The sequence below is a fragment of the Anser anser genome, assembly GCF_964211835.1.
Source record: "Anser anser genome assembly, chromosome: 9".
Lineage (NCBI taxonomy): Eukaryota > Metazoa > Chordata > Aves > Anseriformes > Anatidae > Anser > Anser anser.
Window position 1 is genome coordinate 9,933,532 of NC_139729.1, and position 25,937 is coordinate 9,959,468.

Below are 25,937 nucleotides of genomic sequence, written 5' to 3' on the forward strand. Positions count from 1 at the left end.
GTTCCTGTGTGTGCATTCTGACTAAATATTGGAACAAGACCAGGGTTTGTATCAGAAAAGGAAATTTGTGTGTGTGCAGCAGGATGCAAGTGTTCTCCAGTAGGTCCTTCATCCTGGGCTGTCACTGGATGGACTGCGGAGTACACAGCTGAATAAAACTTCAGGTGCAAATTGCATCTGCTTCTCAGTACAGACCCAACCATTAGACAGCAAAGGCCATCAGCAAAGATGAACACTACTGTGTCATTTGGAGAAGGCTGACTCAGAGTTCAGTTCACCTTAGGCATCAGTCAGCCAAGTACCAGAGTAATTGGGGAAAAAAAAAATATTTATATATATATTCTTTAAATAATTCCTGCCAGACATACAAACAAAAAACCCACCGATTAATTTCTTAAGCAAACTATTGAAATAGTTTGCCTAAGACGTTAGCAAGGTATGTGCTACTAAACTTCCTTGGTTCTTTCTGTAGTTTCTCTAGTTGTTTCTTGTACTCTAAGTATAGGCAGTTATGGAACAAACTTACTCACTTAAACAATATTTATATTGAGGTTGCAGCTGCAGAGTGACTGAAAGACACTTTCAGAGGTTCAACCTCCTGAAAAATTAAAACTACAGCTGTTATTTTTGCTTCAAAAGTAAGTCTGAAGTCATGCATGTGGGCATAATCATAGTAGATGACATAACTTTCTATTATTTTTATGAGGAATGTTTAACTATTACAAATACCTGTCACTGCAGAGGAGCATAACATCTGTGTTCCTAGCATGCTGTGGGGTCTGCAGTGTGCAGCTTTGAGAGCAAACCTTGCACCAAAAGGTGTTGCTCTTGCTTTACCTGTATTGCAGCATTGAAATTGTGCTAAGGGAGAAGTTAGGATTTTCTGTTGCTTTTCTAAGTCTGAGGAATTTAATCTTTGTTGAGTGATCTTTACTGTGGTGAATTGTCATGAAAGTATTCAATACCTAATTACTTCTTGGGCAGACAGAGGGAGTTCTCCCAACAACTTTTTCATTTCATTGCCTGTCTGTAATGAGTTTTTGTTTTCACTGCCTTAATTTGTGTGAATTCTGATGTTAAGTGGTTTTGTGCAAGTGAAATCAGAGTTCACAAAACCTTTGAAAAATATATTTGTTACAAGTTTAAAGTGTGTCATTGTCTTGAAACTGCTGCACACGAAGTTCCAGAGAATGTGTTGATCAAGTCCCCGAACTTGGGGTTGTATTTAGAAATAATTAAATTATTGAAATAAAGAACAGTATTAAAGCATCTTTTCCCCTCCATTTATGGTGCTTGACGAAAAATGAAGTGGAGAAAGAAAATTATCCTATCTATCAATCCAGAATTGCTGTATTGATCTGTCAGTAGTCTTTATAAGACATTAAAAAGTAGGGCGCGTATCCTGCTGACAGATGTCAAAGTCAGAAAGACCAGGATGAGATGGAAAGGACCCAGAGGATTTGTCCCTAACTTGACTCCTGTCAAAGTGTCTCTCTGACAAGGATGTTTTTTCCTCCAGTTGTAAGCATACAGTCCTCAAGGGACTGAAGGCTTTCATCATTGTTTGCTTTTGAAGGGGAAGTTGTTGGACGGGTGCCCAGTTAAGCTGCAAGTAGGGTGGGTTGAAATGCCATGGAAGAGGGCCAGCGTGCACTTTAACCTGGCAATAGTTGGCTTACGTTTGTCATGTCGTGATAAGGATGGGCAGTGCTTCCTCGTGTCCTGAATGCAGGCGTTCGGTAATTGCAGTCACCCTGCTGTTCGCTGGGAGAACCCTTCAGCACAGAAACTTGGGGTTTTTAATTGGGAGATAATTAGAATACTAAAGGAAAGAAGGTTCCAAATCTGCACTTCTTTTTTGTTGTTGTTTTGAAGTTGGCTGTTTTCTGAAAACCCTGTTGAATCTGGTTTTCTGTTTGCTTTGCTGCCAGTGGAAAAGAATCCCCAGCTTTAGGGCTCTTACTGCTTTATACCCCTTCAGCTGTGTTATCACTGTGGTAGAGAAACTGTTCAGTTAGCTCACAGCTGTTATGCCAACGAGCTCCAATTAAATTTTCTGGAATTTTATTTATTTTTCTTCTGTGGGAGGGGATAATAGGCTGTCTCAGTGAAGAGATGTGGTTCTGCTCTGAAGCAATCAAACGTAATACCTGTTTTGTGTAAAATACAGATGACAATACCTCACCAGCAGTGCTTTCTATCTATACACACATGCAAATTTAATGTCCTGCAAATCTTTATAGTGCTACTCTATAGCTGTGTACTGCAATTAGATTTTGCATGGGTATCTGTTTTGTTTTTTAAATATGTGGATCCATGTCCAGAACTGAGAGATTATTCATGACCTGAGATGCCTAAAATGAAAGTAGACACCTCTATATGTGATGCAGTGCTTTTGAAGAAAGCAAATGTGATGGTTTTACTCCTCAGAAATGAACAAAAAGCTTTGGAAAAATGCACTTACCTATTTAGACGTGTCCCCTTATATGTTTATTTGTGTCTTTAATGCAACAATATTGTTGTAGGTTTTTTTATTAGAGACAGTGTATAAATGCACAGGAACATTCTGTGTATCAGGTGAATCGAAAGATGTATTCCTGTTTTTCACTAGCTTTCTACGCTTAAAATTAGCGATACCAGGAAAATACTATATTGTGTGTGTATTTTCAAAAGGGTTTTCTAGTATTTTAAGTTGAGTTAGGAAGAATAGGGCAAAAGGATAAGACCCTGGTTTCCATTTACGCAACTTATAGTCTAGAATAAACTTGAGTGTAACAGTTGTTCATTTAGCCAGGAAATTAACAAATGCAAATAAAGGGCTCCCTCTATAGTTTCTCCTATAAAATTACAAGTAACTATGTTCTTCAGTAAAATGGAAAAATAAGGGTTGCTCATAATTTCTTTTTCTAGATACATATATGCAGTAGGAAAAATGAATGTTTTAAATTAATTGCTGATATTTTAACTTTGCAAGTAATATCTGTATATTAACTTTTAGAGTTTAATGTTCAAGTTAAGTGAATATTCAACCCTCTGAAAGTATCTGTATACTAACGAAGCATCCTTACTATTTTTGTTTTTAACATTAATCTTCATTTTGTTTCAGGATATTGCCCTATGGCTGTTTAGCAACTGGAGATCACTCTGGCCTTATTGAGGCTGTTTCTAGTTCAGAAACCATTGCTGATATTCAGTTAAATAGTAGCAACGTTGCTGCTGCTGCTGCCTTCAATAAAGATGCTCTCTTAAACTGGCTGAAGGAATACAATTTAGGGTAATTTCTGTAAATATTTTCTGTAAGTGTTTCTATAAGCTATAGGTGTTAAGGAACGTGTGTTTGTTCTGTCAGGTATGATTTTCTTTTGTTTTAGTATATCAAACTCTGACTCAGATTCAGGTTCCCTTGGTGTTCAAAGGGTGGTCCAGATGTAATTCTGATATTTGCAGCATTCTGATTTCGTATTGTTGAATAAGTTACTCTAGACTAGGCCAAACAAACAAAAACCCCAAGAAAACTACATGGGTCTTAAATCTTGATGCCATTGCCTTTCGTAGTATTTGGATTTCTCTCGTTCTCCATAGCTACTTGTGGTTGTGCAGCCCCTCTCTACAGTATTCTCTCTTCAAATACAGTATTCTCTCGCAACAATCCTTTTTGGTGTTAAGGCATGACATGAGTTACTAGTTGAATGCACTAATATTTGTTTTGGTGTTTTTAGAGATGACTTGGATCGAGCCATTGAAGAATTTACTCTGTCCTGTGCTGGCTACTGTGTAGCTACTTACGTGTTGGGGATTGGTGACAGACACAGTGACAATATCATGGTCAGAAAAAATGGCCAGGTAAAAATCCTTTTTGTAGGCAGAATAACAACAGCATCTCCTTTGTACAAGAATTACCTTGAAAACTCTGATTTCTTTAGTGTCTCAGTAGAATTATATCTAAAAGCTGTTGGATTTCTTTCATTTACTGAGTATTGAGGAGAGCTTTAAAGAAAGGTTTAAATGTAAGACTAGTAGAAGGAACAACCAATGTCTGTTTAGTAAGCTATTATTTGTCTGTGAGACTGTTCTGTAGATATTTTTCAGAGCATCTGAAAGCCTGTTAATGGTTCAGATTCACTGAATAAAAGTCCTCTCAGAGTATCCTGCAGAAGACCAACCTTAAATACCCGAATTACAGTCTTGAGCAATGTATTTCTCCTGAAGTTAGTCTCTACAGGCTACTGCTGCAGAAATTTTCAATATGCAGCTGAGTGCCAGTATTACTCTTTGGCTGTAAATCTCAAAACCTAGAACCTTGGTAAAATAAAAATGTATTTGCTTGCTGAATTGTTACTTTCTACTCTTTTTTTTTCTGCCTAGAAAACACTGGAAATGGTTATAAAAGTTAGAGTTTTATAGATGTTTGCAGTATTCTTTTAAGTCTTTACCTAGCAGAAGAAAGCTGAAATGCCCTTTGATTATGAAATGGGAAAACTGTCACAGGTTCCTTGGGATTAATATAAATTCTACTAGCTTTGCTCCTGCCTGTAGGAAGCCCTTGGATACAATGATGTTAAGCCTTGTGGGCTTATCATTGGGCTAATATTTCTGATATTACCAGTAAGATGTCAGAAGCTTGAAACTGAGTTAGTCTTTTCCACGTTAACTTGTAGCAGTGGTTGCTCATAAGTGTTGATATCACTGACTTTTAAAATAAATCTTGAAACACTGTAAAACTAAACACCCCAAAAGGGTTGAAGCCATGGGCTATGGAGAATAACGTCATGAGTTAACTGTTCTTGATACCAGCATCCTGCAGAGGTATTAGAAAAATGAAATTGTTCACTGGAGAAATTATTCACTTCTATGTTTTTTGTTTTGCTTTCTGTTTTTAGCTCTTTCATATAGATTTTGGGCATATTCTTGGGAACTTCAAATCCAAGTTTGGAATTAAAAGGGAACGGGTACCTTTCATACTCACCTATGATTTCATTCATGTTATACAACAAGGAAAAACAGGGAACACTGAAAAATTTGGTCGGTGAGTATTATTTTGATCTCTTCTTTTTGTAACTGAGATGATCTCCACTGATAATGTACAGCACAGGAAGAACCTGTGTGGATTTGGTTTTGCTAATTTTCCCATGTAACTGTGTCAATGCATTTATGTTACAATCTACTTCTCTACTTAAACTGGAATATGTATAAAGTTTACTTTGTACATCAGAAACTGCGGTTTTGCAGTGGAAAGGTACAGTCCGTTTTGTCTTCAGTAGATGATGCAGGAGATGGCAGCTTCTTCTGTGCTTGTTTTGTTGTTGTTTTTGTTTGTGTTTCCCACTCTTAAACCTTCAGCAGCTCTAGGCACCAGGGAGGGACTCCACAGACTATTTTTCAAGCAAGATGAAGCACTGTTCTTAACGGACAGTCTCCCTTCTCCGCTTTCTGTCCATCAATGTGCATTCAATGTGCTAGTCCATCTTGGGTTAGAGACCTACAGTGGAAAACAAAGGCATGTGATGATGGAAAACTACACTCCTAGATCCTACTTGTTAAGGCAGATTTTTCTTTTTCCTTTCTGTATCACTCCCACCGACTGATTGGACAGTCATTCTGGATGTTTTGCTCTCACATTGCTATCAGTCTTCACAGGAAGAATTTACTGTCAGAGAAATAAAATTAAGCATTTAGATATGGATTGAGAAATATAATGGCTACTTCTGTAAGAAGAACCTGTGCATACGTTTGTAATGGTGTGTCTGGGAGGAATGGAAAATAACTGCCAGCGAACCATTTCTCTCCTGGAGAGTGAGCAAATCAACCCATAGCTCCATTTTTAAAAGCATGAAGTAAAGGCTATTAGGCGACTGTGCTATTGCAAGACCTACAGAATACGGTGTACTTTAAATGGCAGGAGGATTCCATTTTCACTTGAAAATTGCCGCAGGAGAGAATTTTTCTTTGAAATGTAATTCCTTAGTCTGAAGGGGTCTTCCAGTTTCCTGTGGAAATTTACAGATTAGACAGTGGGCAGAATACAGTGACGCATCTGGGGATACTGAGTAAGTTCTCAAGTGTCTGTGTGACAGCTCTCGATGCCAAATCTGGCAGTCAGTTCAATTTTGACCATGTTAGCAGGAAGGAATTACTTTACGGGGGTAGGCTGGATCGGCAGGAACTACTATAGAGCCTTTGATTTTCCAGCATAGGTCCGCTATATATCATCACCAGCGCGTTTCACCTACCAAATTATCAGGGAGATGGAATGCTGGCATTACCTTTGGCTTTTTTTTGTTCTTTCTGAAGAACTCTGCTTATTGTAAAGCTTTTGGACTTTTGTACCAATGTCTTAAGGACTTGTTAGACAGGTATGGGATATTTTGTAGTAACGCATTGGAGGTTCTCTAGGCATCTCTGTACTTTTTCCTACAAATCTCAATTGTCCTTTCTATTACCATGTTCCTAGGATATATGTTTTAGTCCAGATAACAATTTTTGGAAATGATTACATATTTGTCAGCTGTGTAGGTTCTCGTGTTGTGTTCATTGCATGTGTTTTGTGGTTGCATATAAAGGTTCCGCCAGTATTGTGAAGAAGCATACTTGATTCTACGAAAACATGGAAACCTATTTATAACACTCTTTGCACTGATGTTAACTGCAGGGCTTCCAGAGCTAACCTCTGTCAAGGACATCCAGTATCTCAAGGTAAAAATAAGATTTATAGCTTATCAGGACCTAACATTTTTCCAGTATGTGAATTTTGATTCAAAGATGAATAAATTTTAATTGATTTCCATTTCTCTCAAGATTCCCGTAGAGTTCTCAAAGCATTCTTTTTCAGCTATGTAGAACAAGGTCTGTGTTCTGTCCTCTGAGTCAAAGGAAACAGTGAATACATGTTCCTCTCAACCATTCTGTGATGAATTCTGCATCCCTGCACCTTATGTGTAGTCAGTTCAGGGGTGTTTTGCCTCGTGGCTCAATGCACAAGCATAGACCTGTAAAGGTGAAACTTACTTGCTTAATTATTTTTTAGTTTTACCTTTAAACCCAGAAAATGTCATTGATGCATTGTTAAATGAATAGTAGGCTAAAAAGTGTCAAAATAGAAAAAAAGCAGAATGTGGATTGTGTTAAGAGGTGAAGGAGGATCTAACTCTGGTTTTAAAATTTCTAACGACTTTTTTTTGTGTGTGTGTTTTTGTCTTGTTTTGTTTTACTATCTTAGGACTCTCTTGCCTTAGGGAAGAGTGAGGAAGAGGCACTAAAGCAATTTAAGCAAAAGTTTGATGAAGCACTCCGGGAAAGTTGGACTACTAAAGTGAACTGGATGGCTCACACTGTTCGAAAAGATTACAGATCCTAGAAGATTTCTGGATTTGCACTAAGCTGAATGTTACCTTGATAAGTGTTTTTAAATGGGATCTGTAGTATGGACCAACAAAACTTTATTTAAATACGAAAGGAAACAAGGCAACAACAAAAAGAAATGGGCTGAAATAATTTCTGATTCTTTTGCACTCTGCTTCTGAATGCTTGATCCCAAGACTGTCTCTACAAATAGTGAACAACATGGATAATCAGTTCCTGCTGACTTTGCACGCTGAGAGCTACTAGGCATTTTTAAATATTCTTTGGTACTTTATGGAGGTGTAAATATTTGTTTTATATGTTAGGGTAATGTACTCTAACACACATCGGAGGTTTGAAGACCTCTGACAGAACTGTTTTTTGTTTTAAAATCAGGACTTGAAGAGTAAATTTTTGTTGATATTCTAATCTAGCTAAAAATGACCATGTGTATATTTTTCATATGAATTCTGCCATAGTGGCACAGATGCATTAATTCTACTGTAAATAGCAACCATGGTATCATTGTACTACAGGGAGCTGCTTAATGTCTTATACTGCTGCCGAAAGAAGAGTAGACAGGCATTTGTAATGCGGGGGGAGGAGGTGGTGATAAAAGGGGAGACACCTCTGAAAATGATGCAGCATCCAAATGTTCAGGGTTGCGCAGTTTCCTTCCCCTGACATAATACACACAAAAGAAGTCCTTAAGTAAGAGAAAGCTGGGCCAGTTCCAAACATGTCTGAAAATCCCCCCTTGATAATGGTCTCCCGTTCTGCCTCTAGGGCTTTGTTTCCAGCTCCTTAGGAGATGAATTTATTTTGGGTTCAACAAGAAATTCCTTACAGCCATGTATAGAAATTCTTATCCTCAGATTAGGTGTGCCATGCAAATGTACTGACTTATAAACACGTATGGAAAATCTTCATTAAATATAGTACAGTGATTTTTAGAGCATACATACCAAAAACCACAATGCTTTGGAAAGCAAGTGTTTATGAGAAAAGATCATTCCGTAAAACACCAATGAAAAGTCATTAATCTTTTCTTTCTGTATTTATTAAAAGCTTGCAGTAATGTTGCTTTACCGAGATATCTGTGTTGAAGATGGTTACTGAAGAAACTGGATTTGTTTTAATTTATTTAGTGAGGTACCAGGCTTTTAGGTGCTTAAATGGAGAGCAAATTTGTTACGTGCAATAGGAACTGCTGGTTAAAAGATGTAACATACTGTTTCTGAACATCAGCAAGATAGACTTTAACTACTGCTTGTTCTCCAAAGAACACTGGTAGCTCTCAATTCTTGTTGACATTTGAAAGAGAATTAAACATATATATTTACTTTTTGACTAAACGGTTGTTTTGCATAGAAATGTTGTTTTATGTAGGAATTTAATTAAAGGTGGTTTTACTTTGTTGAGAGTGGGGTTTTTTGTTTTGGTTTTGGGTTGTTTGGGTTTTTTGGTCCTAACTGGAGAGCCAGGATAGCATTTTACGTACTGGTTTGATTCTCATTCTCTTGCCCTCACTCTTGGGGCTAGTCTGTATAAAATGACACCAGCTTCTAGAATATTGTAAAAGTAACACATTCTTTTTCATTATCATTATATTGTAGTGATGTAGTAGTATTTAAGGAATGCCATTCCCCCCCCCCCCCCTTTCTTTTTTATAGAAGCAGATGGGAGGAAGGGTTAAAAAGAAATGACTCTGCATTTGACAACTCTGAAAGAAGTCATTTTATCCTAATACAAATTTACATGCTGTGAATTAGCTAAGTAAAAATTCCTACACGTGTTATATTTGTCTGTGAGCTGGAGTACTCAAGCATCTCTGGGATGCCTTGTTCAGGGAGACACAACCTTTCCCAGAAGTTGAGATACAGTTGGCCAGTTCATCTTGACTGGCCAGTGTGCAAGGTATGTGTTAGGAGGGAGCATGGTCCCTTGCTCGCACCTATCATGAAGAAGGCAAGCAAGTTCCATGTTCTACCACAGGCTTCTTGTGAGACTTAGAACAAGTCAGTCTAGCCTGTGTATTAGACTCCCATCTATAAAAGTGGAGGAAGTAGCAGTGACCTCTAGATGCAGGAAAGTCTTCCCAATTACCACTGGGATATTGTGAGGTGTAAAGATAAACATCTTTAAAAAATCATGAGATTTTTTCTATGCAACTTCAATGCAGGTTATAAATGTACTTGAGATGGGCAATGTCATTTGTTGCCCATCTTCTTTGAAATAGCCTGTGTTTAGAGATGATTATAAAATACTACCTCTGTTCAGTATTTGTATTGGTTAATAGCCTTCAAATAGGATTTTTAAAAAACTTGCATTTGGTTGTCTTTAAATCACTACACTTACTCTTGACAATTTATTAGCAAGAGGGGAAAAATGTTAGAGGCTTGTTATACAGTGTGTTTTCATGTTTGGCAGCAAAAGAAAATGATGCATTTTCCTCATGTAAACCAGACTTATTTGGTCTTCAGATTGCTGAGGGGGTAGCATACCTCACAAGAATGCTTTTCCAGATTGACTTCTCAGGGAGGAGCCTTACGTTAAGCGGTGCTTATAAGGTAAACAAAGTTAACTTTGTGACCCTTTCATGTTAAATTTTAAGTGTAGTGCTGGTCTGCTGAACTATGTTAGTAACAGATGACCATTTTCCCTGGGTTTCCATAATCTATGCTATTTTGTGGCATAGAGATCTTGGTTCTAAAGAAAACAAAAACAACAAATAGAGCTGCTTTGCAAATGTACCAGGAGAGACTGTTCCTTCTGCTTTTCCTCATCCATGAGGAGAAACCTGAGAATTTTTTGAGATCAATAACCATTTCTGTACCTACCTGCCAATATCCAGCTGTAGTGTTGAAGTGGTAGGTTAATTTCTGCTGAGCAGGATCATCTTTTTTTTCCTCTTCTAAGCTCTCAGACCATTTGCAGAATTCAGAAGGCATGATGTGCTCGGATTATAATATGAGAGTTTCAAGATTTTGTTCATAGCAGTGAGTAGAAATAGAGCCTTTTTAAAAACTGAAAGCTTTGGAAAGGATGTAGTTTTTTGCACCTGTAGAAAAACTAATCATAAGTTGTGAATTTGGGTATAAAACACTTTCAGTTCAGATGGTCCCATGTTATGTTAATTGCTTTTCTCCAAGTCTGCTTTTACTCTGATCTGCACATTTTCAGTGGGAAAATGACTTTTTTTAAAACCAATCCCGCTTCTCGAGTCCTTCGTTGTTTCTGACGGGGGAAAGGTACCTAGACACTGCTTTTAAAAACAACTGAAACTGGGTGTATGCAACATGCATGTTCTATATGTTGTGTATATATACAATATATGGAATGTGTATGTTGTATATATTCCATTTCTCTTTTGCATGATTAATTGGTGGGTCTTGCTTTCCTTACCTTGTATTATTTTATTTGTGACTACTGGTGACAAATGCTGCTTTTACAGTTCAGCTTGTCCTATATTTGCTGTCTAAGGAAGAAGCTTCCGTGGATTTGCCTCTCACCAGTGGAGTTACTTCCTTTCTGCTTTATGCTTGTTTCAGTTTTAATTGACAGTGGTGTGTTGATTGTTAAATCATTCACATTCTAGTGAATGCCTTTGACAGAGCCTATTCATGTGTTTAATATAATAGAGTCCAATATTCCTCTTTAGTTTCCTAGAGCTGTTGAAATGAGATAATTAAACGTTAGGGGCTCTTAATAATTAATATGTCAGGCTAAGATCACAGCTTTATTTCTTAGGAATTATTTCAAGCCTAAATCTTCTAAGTATGTAATCAGTATTTCTATTACTACTTTTTCACAATATATTGTATTAATATAATTAGGAGTTTCATCTGGCTTTAAAATCTAAAACTGAAATCCTGTCTCACATAATGCATTCCATCATTTAAAAAACATTTAGTTGTTTTAAAAATCTTTCTTTTTGTTGTAATAATGCTGAGAGATGAGGGAGCAGAGTTGTCATGATGGAAAGCAAGCTTTACTAGGTGCTGCTATACAAGATGGCAATTCTGCATTGCTTTTGGACCTCACAGTTTAGATAAGACATTCTTTTGTAGACAAATGTGCCTTATTCTGGCCCGGCTCCCTAGATAAGAGCCAGACTAAGCTCAAGATAGTGGTGCTTTTATTGCCTGACCACAGTACCGCTCCGACTACTCTACTATTTCCAGCGCAAAACTTTTTTGTTTGAGGCACATCTGTTAGCTACTGACTTCTGGTGGATATAGTCTGGGTGTAAGGTTAGTAATGAAATTACTTCTGTAATTGGAATATCTTTGCAGATCAGTTATAGTAAGATTATAATAGATAAAATCTCGTGAGATGCTAAAATATGAAAGATGAGCCATTCGTATGTCCCTTTACATAGGAATGGCTCATCTTTCATATTTTAGCATCTCAGTTCAGAAAACTAGCTTTGCCTTTCCATAGAAAATTTGTTTAGATCTCATGGATGTGAAAGCTTCCTCTAACAGTTTCTGTTGAGAACCAGCATGCATAACATATTGCCCACACAGATCACTTATTAGGGAGCACAGCTAATTTTCAGTTCAGGGACCATGGAGTCAGCAGAGCTGGATTTTCTGACATTCCCATAGGGATATGGGGGACTTTTTCATATAAACCTGAGTAAGCAGAAGGAACAAATGTGTTCTCAGGAATAAACAACAGCAAGCAGATCTTTGGAGCAGATGTTAATATCTGATCCAGGAAAGGTGCAATAATTTTAACAGGCAATGCTACTGAGAAAATGACTACCATGTTGTTCGTGCTGCCTCAAGGCATAATAAAAATCATGTAGTTCTTTCCAAGTGTGACTTCATGACTGATGAAGAAGAGGGTATTTGCTCCCACCAGTAATTCCTAGGGAAATCATTTATCCTGCTCTTATTACTAGCTCTTCCTCCAGTACTGTGGCAAAATAGCATTAACTGTTGATGAAGTGGGAAGAAGAGAAAGCTTTTTCCTTTAATGAGGTGGGTTTGCAAACTAGTATTACTTGGATGCCTTTCCAGCCCAAAAGCCTCCATGAGGAACTTACTGTCACTATCTGTCCTCTAGCAAACCACAACGGAAAACTTTACCAGTCAGATACTGGTGTAACTTTACCTGTTATGTCACCTCCAGAACATCTGTCTAAAAGTCAGCTCAATTATATGACCTATTTGAACAGGTTTTACTGTATTGGACTATCAGATTTAATGTGATGCAGTTGTGATGAGACAGTCCTTCATACTTTCAGCCTGTCACTTTGTTTTCCTCAGGCGTTTATCTCAAAGTTTCCCCTGGGGTTGCTTGTTGAAGTGGGATGGGGCTAAATATACATTCCTTAAGTAATTGTATGGCTCACTCTTGGGAAATTTATGAAGGATCCCACTTTAAGAATAGCTGTCACAGGGTAAATAAAAGGTTAATTCTGATTTGCCAGGCACCATTTGGCTTTTATGAAGCAAATGAGCGGAAGCAACAATCAAGCGCCATGGAAACATGGTTTCTGAGGGATTAAAACCCTTTGTAGTGCAAGGATGTTTGTAAGATCCAAGTTTTTGTCTTGGAAGTCTACATCTGTAGACTTCTACATCTGGGAGTGCCTACAACCACTGAAGTTTGGGCAGAGGTTAGGAATCCGAGAGTGGCTCATTCCTGTTTGAGAATCCTGCTCGAGGTTTTCTCCTGCTTACCTTACCTACTGGGTTTTGCCCAGTGAACATTCTCTGGGTGCACATTCTGATTTGACCACCTGTACAAAAGCCAAAGCAGCTCATTGTAGTTTCTGAAATTGTTTCTTTACCTCCTCTGCGTAAGGCGTGTTGAGTCTTCATCTAGTTTATCTCAAAGGGAGCTGAGCACTGTTGCTCAGGAATGTGGGAATGACCTTTACCTGGCTACGGATTCCTCCTATTGAAGCTGTTTTCCATGGGGCAGGGAGGCGGGTAACCAACAACATTAGAATGGATGACGCAGCACAGTTACAGCACTCCCTAGGGACAGAAACAATGTGGATTCCAGTCCCCTTACCCAACATTGATTTGATCAAAAATGGAACAACTCCCAAAGGGGAGGGAGGGAGGACAGAGAGAGACAGAAGGAGACAGAGTTTCCTTGCTCCCGTGGATTAGTGACTTGGGAATTTAGGAAGAGGAGTGATTAAACAGAGGTCCAGCTCATGCTCTGTTTGCTTCGCTAAATAAAAGAATCCTTAATATTTATGGCTACGTGAGACAAAGTCTGTTCAGTCTGTGCCCTGCCAACAGCAAGGAATTAATCCCACATATAGAGTTGTGGCAGTTAGCATGGGAGGAAAAGACTTAATCTGCTCCAGAGGCTGTTTATATGCTTACCCTGTATTTCTGAGTTCCATACAGGTAAATAGTCTTGTGTACGGCTGACCGCAGCGCCACCCACCACCTAGCATGGTATATTGGCTTGTCACCTTCCTGCTCTCCTGATTGTCACTGGGCAAGTCCTTCCAGGCACTGTGAAGGGAATGGAGATGGACAGCTCAAGGTGTGGGTTCCGCTCATAATCTTAACATTGAATACCACTGTTTAAACTTTGAATACCGTTTTAATCAGTGCTGCACTACACAGATCTTAAACCCAAATAAGGCTTAAATATTTACTCTGTGAGTTGCTATTGTTACTGCTCCTCTTAAGGAGAGGTGCTGGATCATGAGCTAGGTGTTGAATGTCTGTAAAAGCTTGGAAATTCTAGAAGGGCATTTGAATGTGATCTGCAATTTTCTGTGGTCAGGATAGCCTTTAGAAGTTCTCTTCCCCTCCCCACCACCCCTCCCCCAATCAAATTATACACTAATGCCAGTTAATTTAAAATAAGTTTAATATTTCAGACTATAAGCAACACTGAAACATACCTGTGCATTACAAACAAATGTAATGCACCCAGTGGTTCTGCATTTAATATTCACTTTCTCTTTTGCAGCTCAATGTGATAATCTTGTTGTTTTTTCTTTTTTTTTTTTTTTGAGAGGAAAAAAGAGAAAGCTTTTTGAAATTGTTTGAAACCATTCCCTGTTCTTAATAGCTGAGACACTTTTAGCTCCTACTTACAAATCTTTGTTTGCAGAGTTTGTACTAGTTAACTGAGTGAATGACATCTGCTACATATAATAAGTATGAACAACAGTATGGCTGTAGTTGCTGATGCTGCATACAGATTGCGCAGACAGATGGCTCAGCCTGAATGGATCCAAGCTTCAGCATTTTGGATGTAGTCAGGTATCAACAAGGCACCCCCACCAAGTCTTTAATCACCTCTGTGTATTTGCTGGCCTTTTGCAATCAATGTGTTAGAGCTGTCACGTCTTCCTCTGTCATAGTGATCGAGCAGGCTGTGGGCAATGAAGCTGCTTTCTGAATGCAGTGTCTCACATTTTCGGCAGACAAGGATTTCACACTTCGGACACATTTTCCCAGAGTGCGGCTGCCTTAAAGAACATATTTCCTCTCGTGCTGGCTTCAGCTTTTTGGAACCTTTCCTGTGCAAACATCTCCTCTTGTCTTCAAAAATCTGATTCCTTCCCTGAGGGCTAGAACAGTCAGAGGAAAGAAGGGTGGCAAGTTTAACTGATACATTTCCTAGATGAATGAGATCATCAGAAGCAATTAGTGTTGATTTATGAACCCTTCCCGAGGTTCTACGGCATTCAACAAGCAGGTGCAATGTGCGGTCTCCTGCAGAAAACAGGAGTGGGCAGAAAAAGAAGCCTGGCTCTGTTGTTGTGATGGTAGTTACAAGCCATTAGTTTTAAAAACAAAAATGCAAAATAAATAATAATTAAAGTCATAAGTCAACTAGCTAGATAGGAGCTTTCTCCACAGTTCTTTAATATGTACCTTTTCTGTGGGTAATCGTGACATAAACCTCATGTATTTGCATGAAGATAATTTTCATGCAACTGTGTGCATCTAAATTACAGGCTTCTGGCCCAATAGACTTCATCTGTACTGTCATAAAGGTTTTTTTTCCATTTGCGTGCACAAATAATTATGCTGGCTAGTAAGACAAGCCCTATTTTGTACTGGCTTTGAATAGAGGTGGAGAAGCTGGGGAAAAAAAAAAAAAAAGCACTCCCAATGTTTTTTATATAAAATGTGACTTATAAATCAAGACTTTAAGCATGTTCCCCTATAAGAGCTCACAAAGCAGCACTGAGCCATAGAGATCTTCTGATTTGGCTACACCACTGTGAAAGTTCCGTAGACCCCAATGGCCAGAATCTTCCTAAAAGCACTGCCATGTAATGTGTCTGTAAAAGAACGTCCAGTAACATCTGAAGACTTTCCATTAATGTGAGAGTCCCGTGGGAGAAGGATGTTATGTTACTGCTTTTTTTTAGATCAAACTGGGAAAACCTGTATTTGTCACTTTCAAATAAGGATCAAGGTTTGGACAGCATGGTTTTACTGCTTCAATTGCACTTATTTGCATGCTTTAGTGAAATTATAGGCAACAAAGAAAAGTCACAACTGTAATTCACTAACTTCTTGGATGTTCTTTGACTGTTTCCACTCCAGTTCCCCATGACTGCAGCAAGATAAATTCCAAAGCAGAGCCCTTGGTATTAGTTGTTCAGCAATTGGATCAATCTGAGAGAAGAATCTGGCTCTCAGGATCATTTCTGGCTACTGTATTTTAATCTTATGTCAAGCTTGTAACCAGCTGCCGTGGCTATCAAGCTTAATGTAGTTAGCTGAGTAATTGCTGAGACTTGCATGCACTTCCTGCTAAGACGGTAATTTCATGATCATTATCAAAGACAGACTCTTTTTAGGAGATCTGTATAGAAAACAGCTTTTGTAATGGATGAGGAAAGACACATTTTTAGAATTTAGCATGATACATACACTATGTTTACCTTATGTTAAAGAAGAGTAATGTCAATTACAAGTACACAAGAAGACAATTTCAAATACTATAAGAATGATGAAACTACCTTAAAGCTAACTGATGCACCAAACAGTAAGCTAAAAGCCATTTTTCCCTCTTTGCTGAATTTGGTGATAAAAGGAATAGTTTTTCATTGCTTGTCTTTTTTTTTTTTTTTTCCTTTTTTCATTTCCCTCTGAAAAGTAGCGAGCATAAAGGCACTACTGTAGGGAAGATAAGCAATGCAACTCACTAGCACTAACTTTGTTGAACAGTGAGTTTAGGTGCTGCTATATTTATATTGCCACTGTTGCACCCTGGAGCTAGGGATATTGGTGCAACAGAAAACTGTTACTCCTAGAAATGGGGCCCTGGGTTATCCCAAGTGGCAGCTCTCTGAAGTGCATGGAAAAATAGGGATGCTGCCCGTCCACATTTTTTGTGATGGATGGAAGGACGCTTAAGAAATGATTGCAAGAAAAACATGTAGACACCCCAGGCTGGAGACCTTACTTCTGCCAGTGACTTGCTACTTTTTAGATCAAATTGTTTAATTAGCCCATAACAGTTACCTTGTTTGTGAAGTTAATACAGCAGATGTTACAAAGGTGTTCATGGCTCTTTGAGAGGTGCTTTGGAAATGTGTATAAATAAATTTGTTTAAAAATGTATACAAAATATAATCTCATATGTACTTACAGTTTATTCTTAGGAGACCCAGAGAAGAGACTCAATCCAGAAAATCTTTTCTTAAATAGTCGCTCTCGTTTTTTTCGGCTGTGCTTCCCATCTCCTATGCTTTCTTCTGTAAGTTCCTTTTTTCCTTTCTGCCAGCTCATTTTATCTGTTGTAACAACTGCACCTGCTCAGATGAAAGCAGAAGTCTGAGTAGCTTTTTGAAACAGTCTCTCCCTTACTGCCTTGCACCTGGCAAAGTCTCGATCTGCTTCTCTTACAAACCTGTAAGAGTCCTGGTTACGCAGAAGGTTTAGTAGAGATCAGCAAGCAGGTGCTTTCTATCAGATGGAACAAATCCGTGCTTTGAAAAATTCTGCAGACACAGGCGACTCTAGATATTCTTACTCAACCAGTATTCCACCTAATTACGGAAAGTAGGCTTGGACATTAAATATAATACATACTTCCCTCTATGTGCTCTCTTTCATGATTAGGCTCATTGCTGAGAAGCAAGAAAGAAGGAGGCTCATTTGATAAAAGCAAAAAACCAGGAGCCAATGAAACAGTTTTGCGCAGAGAACAGAAGCAAACAAACGAATGTTGTGAGATGGAACAAATACTGCAAAGCAAAAACCAGAAGCCTGAAAAGATGAAGAACCAACTGGGGATTTTAGTTAAGGCTTGGAAATTGTTTCCTTTTTCTTCTGATGAAGCAGTTGATTAGTCTGCATTTCCGCATTGCATTGCTTTGTCTCCAAGAATTATCCCTTTAGCCTCACTGATCGAATTAGTCTCTCTGCTCTACATTTGATACTTAGTAATTGCATTAACTTTTGGTTGTTTGGCTTGGAGGGTAGTGTACACCCCCTCCTAATGATTGGAAGCTCTTGTCTGTTTCTACCTGTTGTTCAAAATATTTTTCATGAATCATCTTCTAAAACAAGTCACACAAAGTTTGTAGGATCAAAATCTCTCTACATATTTTATAAAAAAAAAAAAAGTTGACAGCCATTTTGAACTCACTTTTCTGACTTAACCCTTTATCTTTCACCCCACATTCCTCACCACCCACTGAAACTAGCCTTTTAAGTACAATTCTCCCATAACTAGTTCTTACAGTAGGATATACACAGAAAATAGGGTCTCACCGTGCCAGTGTTTTACATGACGAGAACCTAAAAGTTTTTCACTGTTATATATATATATCAAGAATCTATGTTGACATATTAACAATAAAGTATAAATTCCTAGAAGGAACAGAGCAACACATCTTGCTGCCATGCTTGGTAGATACCCCCACAGCTTTTTAGCAGATCCTAGGTAAGTTGGAACTGTTCCTCCCACGCAAATGGCAGAAAATATTTTTATGAAAAATTAAAAACAGCTTATTTACCTGTACAAGGAAACTATAACAGATTTCTGTACTATTGAGGAATGAATAAAAGTTGTGAATGAAAGAAAATGACCCACCTCATAATTAAAAGACTTCAGTTTTTAATTTGTGACAAAATAATCTGTGAGTTCAAGACCTGTATTAAGCATACCGTAGTGTTGAGGTGAAGCCTTGCAGAACAGAGCAATCTTTGGCTAATAAAAAGCAGCAACCAGGGAGGCAGGAATCTATCTTACCTCTAAGAAGTGAGCTTCAAAGGCTTCTCACTGCCGGATCTTTCAGTACTAATTCCTCTTGTCTAAAAGATCAAGAGAAGAAAATGTAACATTGAAAGTACAGATGTAAGTAATGAAAAGTGGTGACAAAGAATAAAAGATACACAGAAGGGGTCTTTTCTAAAGCCTTTTAGTCAATAATAATAACAAAAAAGGTACTTTGGAACATGTATTTAATTTCATTCCTTTTCAAGATGTGGTTGTTTGGCTGTGTGCCCTATGTAAGTCTAATGATTTAGGGGGAATTCCTCCTATGCTTCATTTAAATGTGTTGCTGTATCAGAAGATCTGAATACCCAGAATTTGAATGAATGATTGATTTCTTTGTTTTTCTTCCCTGCTTAGATCTTATGAAACTCAACTACCATTGTTTTCAATATACTGATTAATTGCCCCCAACTTTTATAAGTAGCAACAGCAATTTATATGGCCAGTCCTTAAACAAATAGTTCAGTGGCTCTTTAAAACAGGAATCCTACTTAAAGATCTGGGAGAAAATAACTTTCCTTTGGATGAAACAACAGAAGATCACAGGAGTGGACTGTGTTTTAGGAACCTCAGTGTTGCATGTGTATGTTGTCTCTTAAAAGCAAGGTCCAGTACCTGCAAGACTTCAGATGTCAAAACTCCCTTGCAGTGATGTTTGCTGTTGACTGCTTTCATTCCTGGACTACTTGCACAGCGTGGTGGTACCTCTGTAACTCCTGTAATATAAATACGATTTCAGGACCAAATATGAATTCTGGAATTTTTATTTTTTAAAGCAACTTACAAATGAGATTGACAATTTTCCCTACTCAGGTCTGGTAGGCTTAAGATACAGGAAACTTTCCCAGAAATGGAGCATCTCTGCAGCCATGCCTCCAGTTGCGGCAGCACACAGCAGCCCTGACCCAGCTGATATCCCCTGGGATAAAAGAACAGAACAAGAGGTAAACTTTGTGGCAGAGACTATCATGCAAACGCACAGGGCAAAGGATTCCAGACAGGAAGAGGGAGGTCAGGAGAGAGGCGGTGATATGATTAGCAGCTTGGGAAAGTCTTCTGTGTCCTCAGGATGCAGCTTCTCTGATCCATTTCTGTGTCAAGTTAAATTTGCTTGAATTATGATTGTGTTCTTCTTGCCACCACAGGGTGTCTCTGCATCTCTTCATACACTAAAGGCATTGGTAGCCTTCAACAGCAAGCTGCATTATCTTTCAAGGGAAACGTAGGGCTAAAGGAAAAGTCCTCCAGCTCAGCTCTGGGTTTTCTTCAGGATCATGAGCATGCTTGGACTGGAATGGTGATGCCTTCATTAGTGAGTGGGAATTTCTTCTCTGGCAAGTAAAGCTACAGCCCCATGATATAGTTAATTTGTTTTTTGAGGGCTCTCCCCTACCAGATCAAAGCAAGCTGTGGCCGTATGATGGTACACTAATCTAGCTTAAGCTCATTCTGCTGCTGCAGTGTTCATGAAATTTGAGGCATTCTCCCTGTACTCACACGCTTCCTGCTAAAGCAGGCAATCTCTCGGTGCTATATTACGTTTATGCTCATGTGGGTATTTTCTGTCTCCCTCCATTGGGATAAAGCTGGCATGAAGTCAGCATAAACACTGTATCATGTGTGCTGGATAATTTGACAGAAGTACAATTGTGTCCTCATACCAGGTGTGGATCAACTTAGTTCTAGTATTGAGGCCAGATCAGTAGAAAAATTGAAAAGCGCTTGGAATACATGAGGTTGACTACCAACAGTTCACAAAATGGACTGATTAAATTTTGCTTACCTAATTGTGTTTTTTCCTATGGCCTAATTCTCTTTTCCTGGCAAGAAACATCTAAAATCTGAGAATGAAGTAGTCATTTGCATAGTTATTGAGGTGATGATCGTGTATCAGTGCTCCTCACAAATGCATGAGCATAACATCTTTGCTGTCCTAGCAGATGGAAGCGCTGCTCTTTGGGCTTTAGCTTACCTTTCTGACTACTTCTAATATATGATTCAAACTGTTTGTCTTGGAAGTGATCTTGCACAGCAACCCCTGACCTGAGCACTACTCTGCTGCTGCAACCCTTTGCACATACAACTACTTGGGGAAGAAGGAATAAGTAGTCAAGGTGAGTTTTCTTTGCATTAAAAATGTAAGAGAATGAATTCCAGAGTTGGAATGAAACAATTCGCCCAGACTTCCAGCCAGCCTGCAACCCTGAGACTGCTGACGTTTTAGGACTAAGATATTTGTATATTTGCAAGGTTTCTTTTTTTTTTTCCCCAAGCTTTGGTCTAACATCAATAGTTGCTTGTTCCACTCTCCATAGATTAGGGAAATGAAGTGGTATCATAGAAGGGGCAAAAAGGTTGAGATAGCCAGTTCTTCTCTCCTATGAGCTCCTGGTCACATTTGCTGTGCATGACCTTTCATTTCATCAATTTTCAAATGTGTTTTGGTTTTGAGGACTAAGAAGATAATGTACCTGGTAGCTTATGGCTGCAACATTGGGCTCAAGCCTACATGTGGGTGTTGGTGTTACCTGTGTGCTGTAAGGGTATCATATATTCATACCTTTGTCTAGGATATCTAAAAAGCAAATTGTCCTCAGGAGAAAAGAGCTATGGAAGAATTCAAGGTGAGAAGCACTGAGCTGACTGATCTGTGGATGGATAAAGCTTAAAACTGGTCAGGAATCTTCTGTCAAAATAGCTTTTTATCAGGTCATGCCAATTTGTTGAAACTCCAGCTTTCGCAGAGAAAGTCCGACTAGAACAGTTTATTTTCCTCTGATCAGGAAAAGTTTCCCAAGGCCAGGCTGTTATGAGGGTGAATGCAACATGTGAGCAGAGCAAACCCCCAGTGATGAGGCCAGATGTAGAAAAAAAAGGCTCACAGTGCTGCCTTCAATGATCCTTATTCATGCAAATAACCTCCGGTACAAGAGACAGAATCACCCTCCAGTGGTGGTAGGTATGAGGAGTCTTTAACGCCAGTGGAGGGAGGGAGGGAGAGGTTCCTGTGCCTAACTCACTGAGGTGTGTTCTGCTGGTACTAAAGGGCCTGGGAACCGGGGCCTTGCATGGAAACCAGGCTGTGTTAGCATCTGAAGTTGGACTTCTTAGGAAATAGCTGGGTGTCCTAATGTCTGGGCTGTTCCTGTGACTGTGGGTGTTCTCCTATTCCCTGGTTATTTTCTTTCTCTCCTTGAAAACCTTCAGCTGGTTGATAGCAAGTTCAGGAACTGAGTCTGATGCTTTGCTCTCCACCCTAGTGGAGACCTCTACCTGTGTCTGTTGCCTTGACAAGAAGTCACCCTGTCTTTGATTTCCTACCTACAGAAAACATGAATTTTATGATGCTGATGTACTTTATCCCTTACAGACTCCCCAAGATTTGGGGTCTAGAGTCCTACAAAAGCTCCTCACAGCTCTAGATAAGCCTTTGCCTTGCCTGGGTACAGACCTGTTTTTCAAGGCCCATGCTAGCTCCCACAGAAAGCAGAGGGCAGTGACTGGAGGAGTCCCCTCCCGCAGGTGAGGTGGAACGAGCCGTCAGCGGGGGCAGCAGGCTTAAGTTGCCCCTTTTTAAAAATCCATGTAAACTTCCTTCGTCTTTGGCCTCTCTTTCAAGCACGGCCGTGGTTCAAGCGTCCGGGAGCACGTCCTGCCGAGGGCTGTGCTGTGTGCGGGAGGGGAGGTGCGCGGGAAGCGCTGGCTCTGAGGGGATCCCAGAGGCAGGTTGGGTGCTGGACCTGGGCTGCGTGCGGCGTGAGGGCTGCAGCGAGTCAAAGCCAGGAGCAGAGGGCTTGGCAACCGCTCTGTTTCTTTTTGGAGGAGGTCAGCGGAGAAGTAATCACCGATCTGATACCTTACGTGCCTCTGCTTTTGCTGTACGTCAGGGGTAGCGGTTACAAACCTGACCACACCTGCTTTTTGTTCTCAAGCACTCACCCGTGACAGCGCAGGTGGAACCGCGCCACCTCTTTGCTTTTTCTTTCCTCTTTTTTCCCCCCTTCCCAGCGAGGTGAGGGAGGAAGAAGCTCGGGGCTCCCCTCCCCGCCGAGGCCGAGCGGGGCTGACAGGAGCCGGGCGGGAGGCGGCGGGGCCGCTCCGTGAGGCGAGGCGCGGCGCGGGCATGCTCAGTAGCGGCGCCGCCCCCCCCGCCCCGCAGCAGCCGCCCCGCGCTACGAGGAGCCGCCGGCAGCGGGAGCGGAGCCGCAGAGCCGGGAGGGAGCCGGGAGGCAGCCGAGAGGCAGCGGCGGCGGGGCGGGGGCAGCGGCGGCCATGTGAGTGCGGGACGGGACGGGACCGGCGGGGGGCGGCCGGGGGGCTGCGGGCATCCCGGGCACCCCGGGCGTGGGGCTCGGCGCGGGTCGGGGGGCGGCAGCCGGGGGGCGAGCGCTCGCTGCCCTCTCGGCTGGTGCCCGCAGCGCCGGGCCGAGCCCCTCAACAGGTGCAGCGCCCGCGGGCCGCGCGCCGCCGAGCCCGGCCGGTCCCCGCCGAACCGCTCCTCGCGCGGAGCCGGCGGCAGCGCCCGGCGGTGGCTGGGCTGTCGCTCCGTGCCCGCCGCTCTCTCGGGCTCCTCCGCGTCTCTCGGCTCTGTCTGACGGAAGCGTCGCTCTCCGCTAGGCAGGGCTGAAGCCGCCAAAGTCCCTCCTGAAGCCAGAAGCGTGCTCGGTTCGGTAACAATCGGCCCGACCCGTGTTCGTTCGCAAAAGCATCAGGTAGCTGGAAGCGCGGTTCTACTGTCGGCTCAGTTCCCTGCTCGGTTCCAGGGACTGCCGAGGCAGGGCAGGTGCCTAGCGCAAACAGTACAGATGCGTGCGGGGCCGGGAGCGGCGGGTGCTGGGGGAGAGCTGCGGTCCTTCCCCTGCAGACAAAGAGGGGTGGAAACAACCTGGAGCCTACAAGAGCACAGCGTGAAACGCTGGCTTTTTCTTTCGTGGTATCGCCCATGTAACGCCTCAGACAATAAGCTTTTATCCGTGTTGTCTGAAATGTGCTCAAAGCAGGGTGCTCTTTGGAAGCCAAAAACCAGCTATCCAGCAGCATTTTCTGTATGTAAATACGGAACTTCATCTGGCAAAAGCTGGTTCACTGTGAGCATCTGTTGCCTAGCTGTGCTTCTGTCAGGAGCCGGATGATGACATCAAACGCTTTTATTTGTGTGTGAGCTGTTCTTCAGTGATTAATACCAGAGTTTGCTGCTGCAGTATTATACAAGTGAAACTGCTCAAACGCCCAGCTGTAGCTCAGGTAATGTTTAACTTAACCTGCGTGTATTTCTGTCGTGGTGCACTGAGGCGTTCGTGAGAGAATTTGTAAATAACAGCAGAAGAGGTGATGTGGTGCTGGTAGGACTTGGCTGTCCTGCTGTAGGGGCCTCGCATCAGACTTCTGACAGGAATTAGATGCAAAAGAGAAAGCGGTTTTTGTTTGTTTTGGCAATATAGACTTTCAGTTTGATAATTGAGACAAAGCCAAGACAAATAAGCTGCTTGTCATTGGCAGTGTCAGTTGGCTTCTGTTTCATTGCCAGGTATTGTAGTGAAAACTTTTTTTGAACATCTGCATGAATATTACGTCCCAATAGCTCCTGAGTTACCGATGAACAAGAGAGATAAATGTGTGTTAGCTACGGACTTGTAGCAGCAGCTACTACAGCTGCAGTTCACTGGACTATAAATGCTAATTGGTCATGGCCGCCAAATGCTCTGTAAGGTTACGTCTGCTGTTACACCTAGAGTATTGCACACATGGACACGTTTCTTGCATGTCTACATGGGCACACACGTGGACAGAATGCCGTGTCTTTGGCTGGTGTGAAGTAGCATCGATACAGGACTCCTCCCTGGGTCCATCCAGCCTGGTGTGCTGCGCCCTGAAGCTGCTTGCAGGGAAGAGTACTGGGAATAGCGGGTGTGCAGTGGATTCCCAGAGCGCTTTCCCAGTTTGTACTGATTTAAGGCTCCGTGTCTGAACCAGAGGAAGGTTCTCTGTATTTCATGACTCCCAGTGGATTTTGTTGGTGTTCTTTCACGAAGGTGTCCAGTTGCTCCTTCTGCGGCGTCCCGTAGCAAGGAGCTCCACAGCTGAGCTGTGCGGGGTGTGAAAACGGCTTTCTGATGGGTTTGAGCTAGCAGACACCAGACTCGCTCTGATCTCTTATATTGGAAATCGGTGATCAGTGTTCCTTATTCACCACCCTCTCCGTGACTCCTGACTGTGTATCACTCCAGCAGACCTGTGCTGGTTTACGTCAGGTGGCAATCTGCCCCTGTGGCCTCTGTAGCAGCGAGTACCGCCCAGGGCAGGGCAGGGACACTCAGCTGATGGACATCTCACCTTGATGCGGGCAGAGGGGAAGTTGTGGCATACGAAGGTTTAACAAAAGATGAGAGACTAAAGGGATCTAAAGCAAGAACAGAGAAGGGCTGGACCTTGCCAGTGCAGCTGGCTGTCCCTGATGTAAGGGAGAGGACAAAAACTTACTTGGAGGAGATACAAGGAGCAGCGAAGGGAGATGAGGAGAAGAAAATGGAGCACAGAGCGGAGGTGCATATAGGCATTGTTTATCTCTGGGAAATAGACTAACAGCAGCAGGTGAAGTACGTGGTTTTGTTTCTTGTACAATGGTCACATCTCAATAGGTAATTATATATAATAGAAGCTTATGGCATCGTGTCATCTGCTGTTTACAGATAGGTCAGTGACCAGACAGCAGGGTGCCTTTGATTACATTAATCCAATACAAACGTGCTCTATTGCAGGGTACAACTTTTGTGAGACAAGCAGCAAAGCAAAGCACCTGGCTCTCCCTGGGGCAGAATTGCGTCACTGTATCTCATTCCTAGGGCAGCAGTCAGGGCTTTCTAAAATAAAATAAAAAATCCTTCTGGCTGCTTTAGAGCAGCAAGGAGAATATCCTGGAGGGGACAGATGGGATTAAAATGGTTCCACCAATTGTAATGAATATGTTCAGGTTGAATTTCTATTCACTTTCTCTGAAGGAGTGGCATGGCCAAGGTCTCCTGCTGTTAGGAGAGCAGTACTTAGCGCTCCTTCTGTGGACGTAATTTTATGGAACTCGGCAAAATCGCCCTAGGCTGCCCCTCCTTTGTGCTGATCCGCAAAGCCAAACCAATTTAGTGCAGTTCTCATCACAATCCGCATCCATTCCTTAGGGAGTTTAGTGGCTTGCAAAAGTGGGTACATCCAGAGTATGTCCTAAGAAAGTATAAATAGCATGAAACGGAGGGATGAATTTTGTAAGTGGTACGGCTGTTCCGTGCTGGTAAGTGTCTGTGTTCCCTTAGAAATACTTTCCAGAAGAGCTCTGGAAATCCATGGTGGCAGGAAGATTTGAGTCCCCTATG

At 41.3% G+C, this 25,937-nt stretch overlaps 2 protein-coding genes and 1 long non-coding RNA gene across 12 annotated transcripts in view; 2 read left to right on the forward strand and 1 right to left on the reverse strand.

The window, feature by feature from the left end:
• PIK3CB (phosphatidylinositol-4,5-bisphosphate 3-kinase catalytic subunit beta) overlaps positions 1-8,759 on the forward strand; it is a 109,337-nt gene extending 100,578 nt beyond the window's left edge. For all 9 annotated transcript variants that reach the window (XM_083849300.1, XM_083849303.1, XM_083849302.1 and 6 more), the window contains 5 exons: positions 3,107-3,274; positions 3,720-3,843; positions 4,881-5,026; positions 6,561-6,693; positions 7,217-8,759. In XM_083849300.1, the coding sequence (XP_083705426.1) occupies positions 3,107-3,274; positions 3,720-3,843; positions 4,881-5,026; positions 6,561-6,693; positions 7,217-7,354 (709 nt within the window). In that variant the 3' untranslated portion in view covers positions 7,355-8,759. The remainder of the gene's footprint in view (positions 1-3,106; positions 3,275-3,719; positions 3,844-4,880; positions 5,027-6,560; positions 6,694-7,216) is intronic.
• A 5,413-nt stretch (positions 8,760-14,172) lies between these two features.
• Positions 14,173-22,600, reverse strand: LOC310904496. Its single transcript, XR_014588400.1, has 2 exons — positions 19,383-22,600; positions 14,173-19,289 (listed from the first exon to the last, which is right to left on the reverse strand). It is a non-coding gene; the product is annotated as an uncharacterized lncRNA (long non-coding RNA).
• A 113-nt stretch (positions 22,601-22,713) lies between these two features.
• LOC310904494 (vesicle-associated membrane protein 2-like) overlaps positions 22,714-25,937 on the forward strand; it is a 53,381-nt gene continuing 50,157 nt past the window's right edge. The window contains exon 1 of one of the 2 annotated variants that reach the window (XM_083849324.1): positions 22,714-22,847. In XM_083849324.1, the coding sequence (XP_083705450.1) occupies positions 22,846-22,847 (2 nt within the window). In that variant the 5' untranslated portion in view covers positions 22,714-22,845. The remainder of the gene's footprint in view (positions 22,848-25,937) is intronic. The other variant, XM_083849325.1, reaches the window with a different exon arrangement.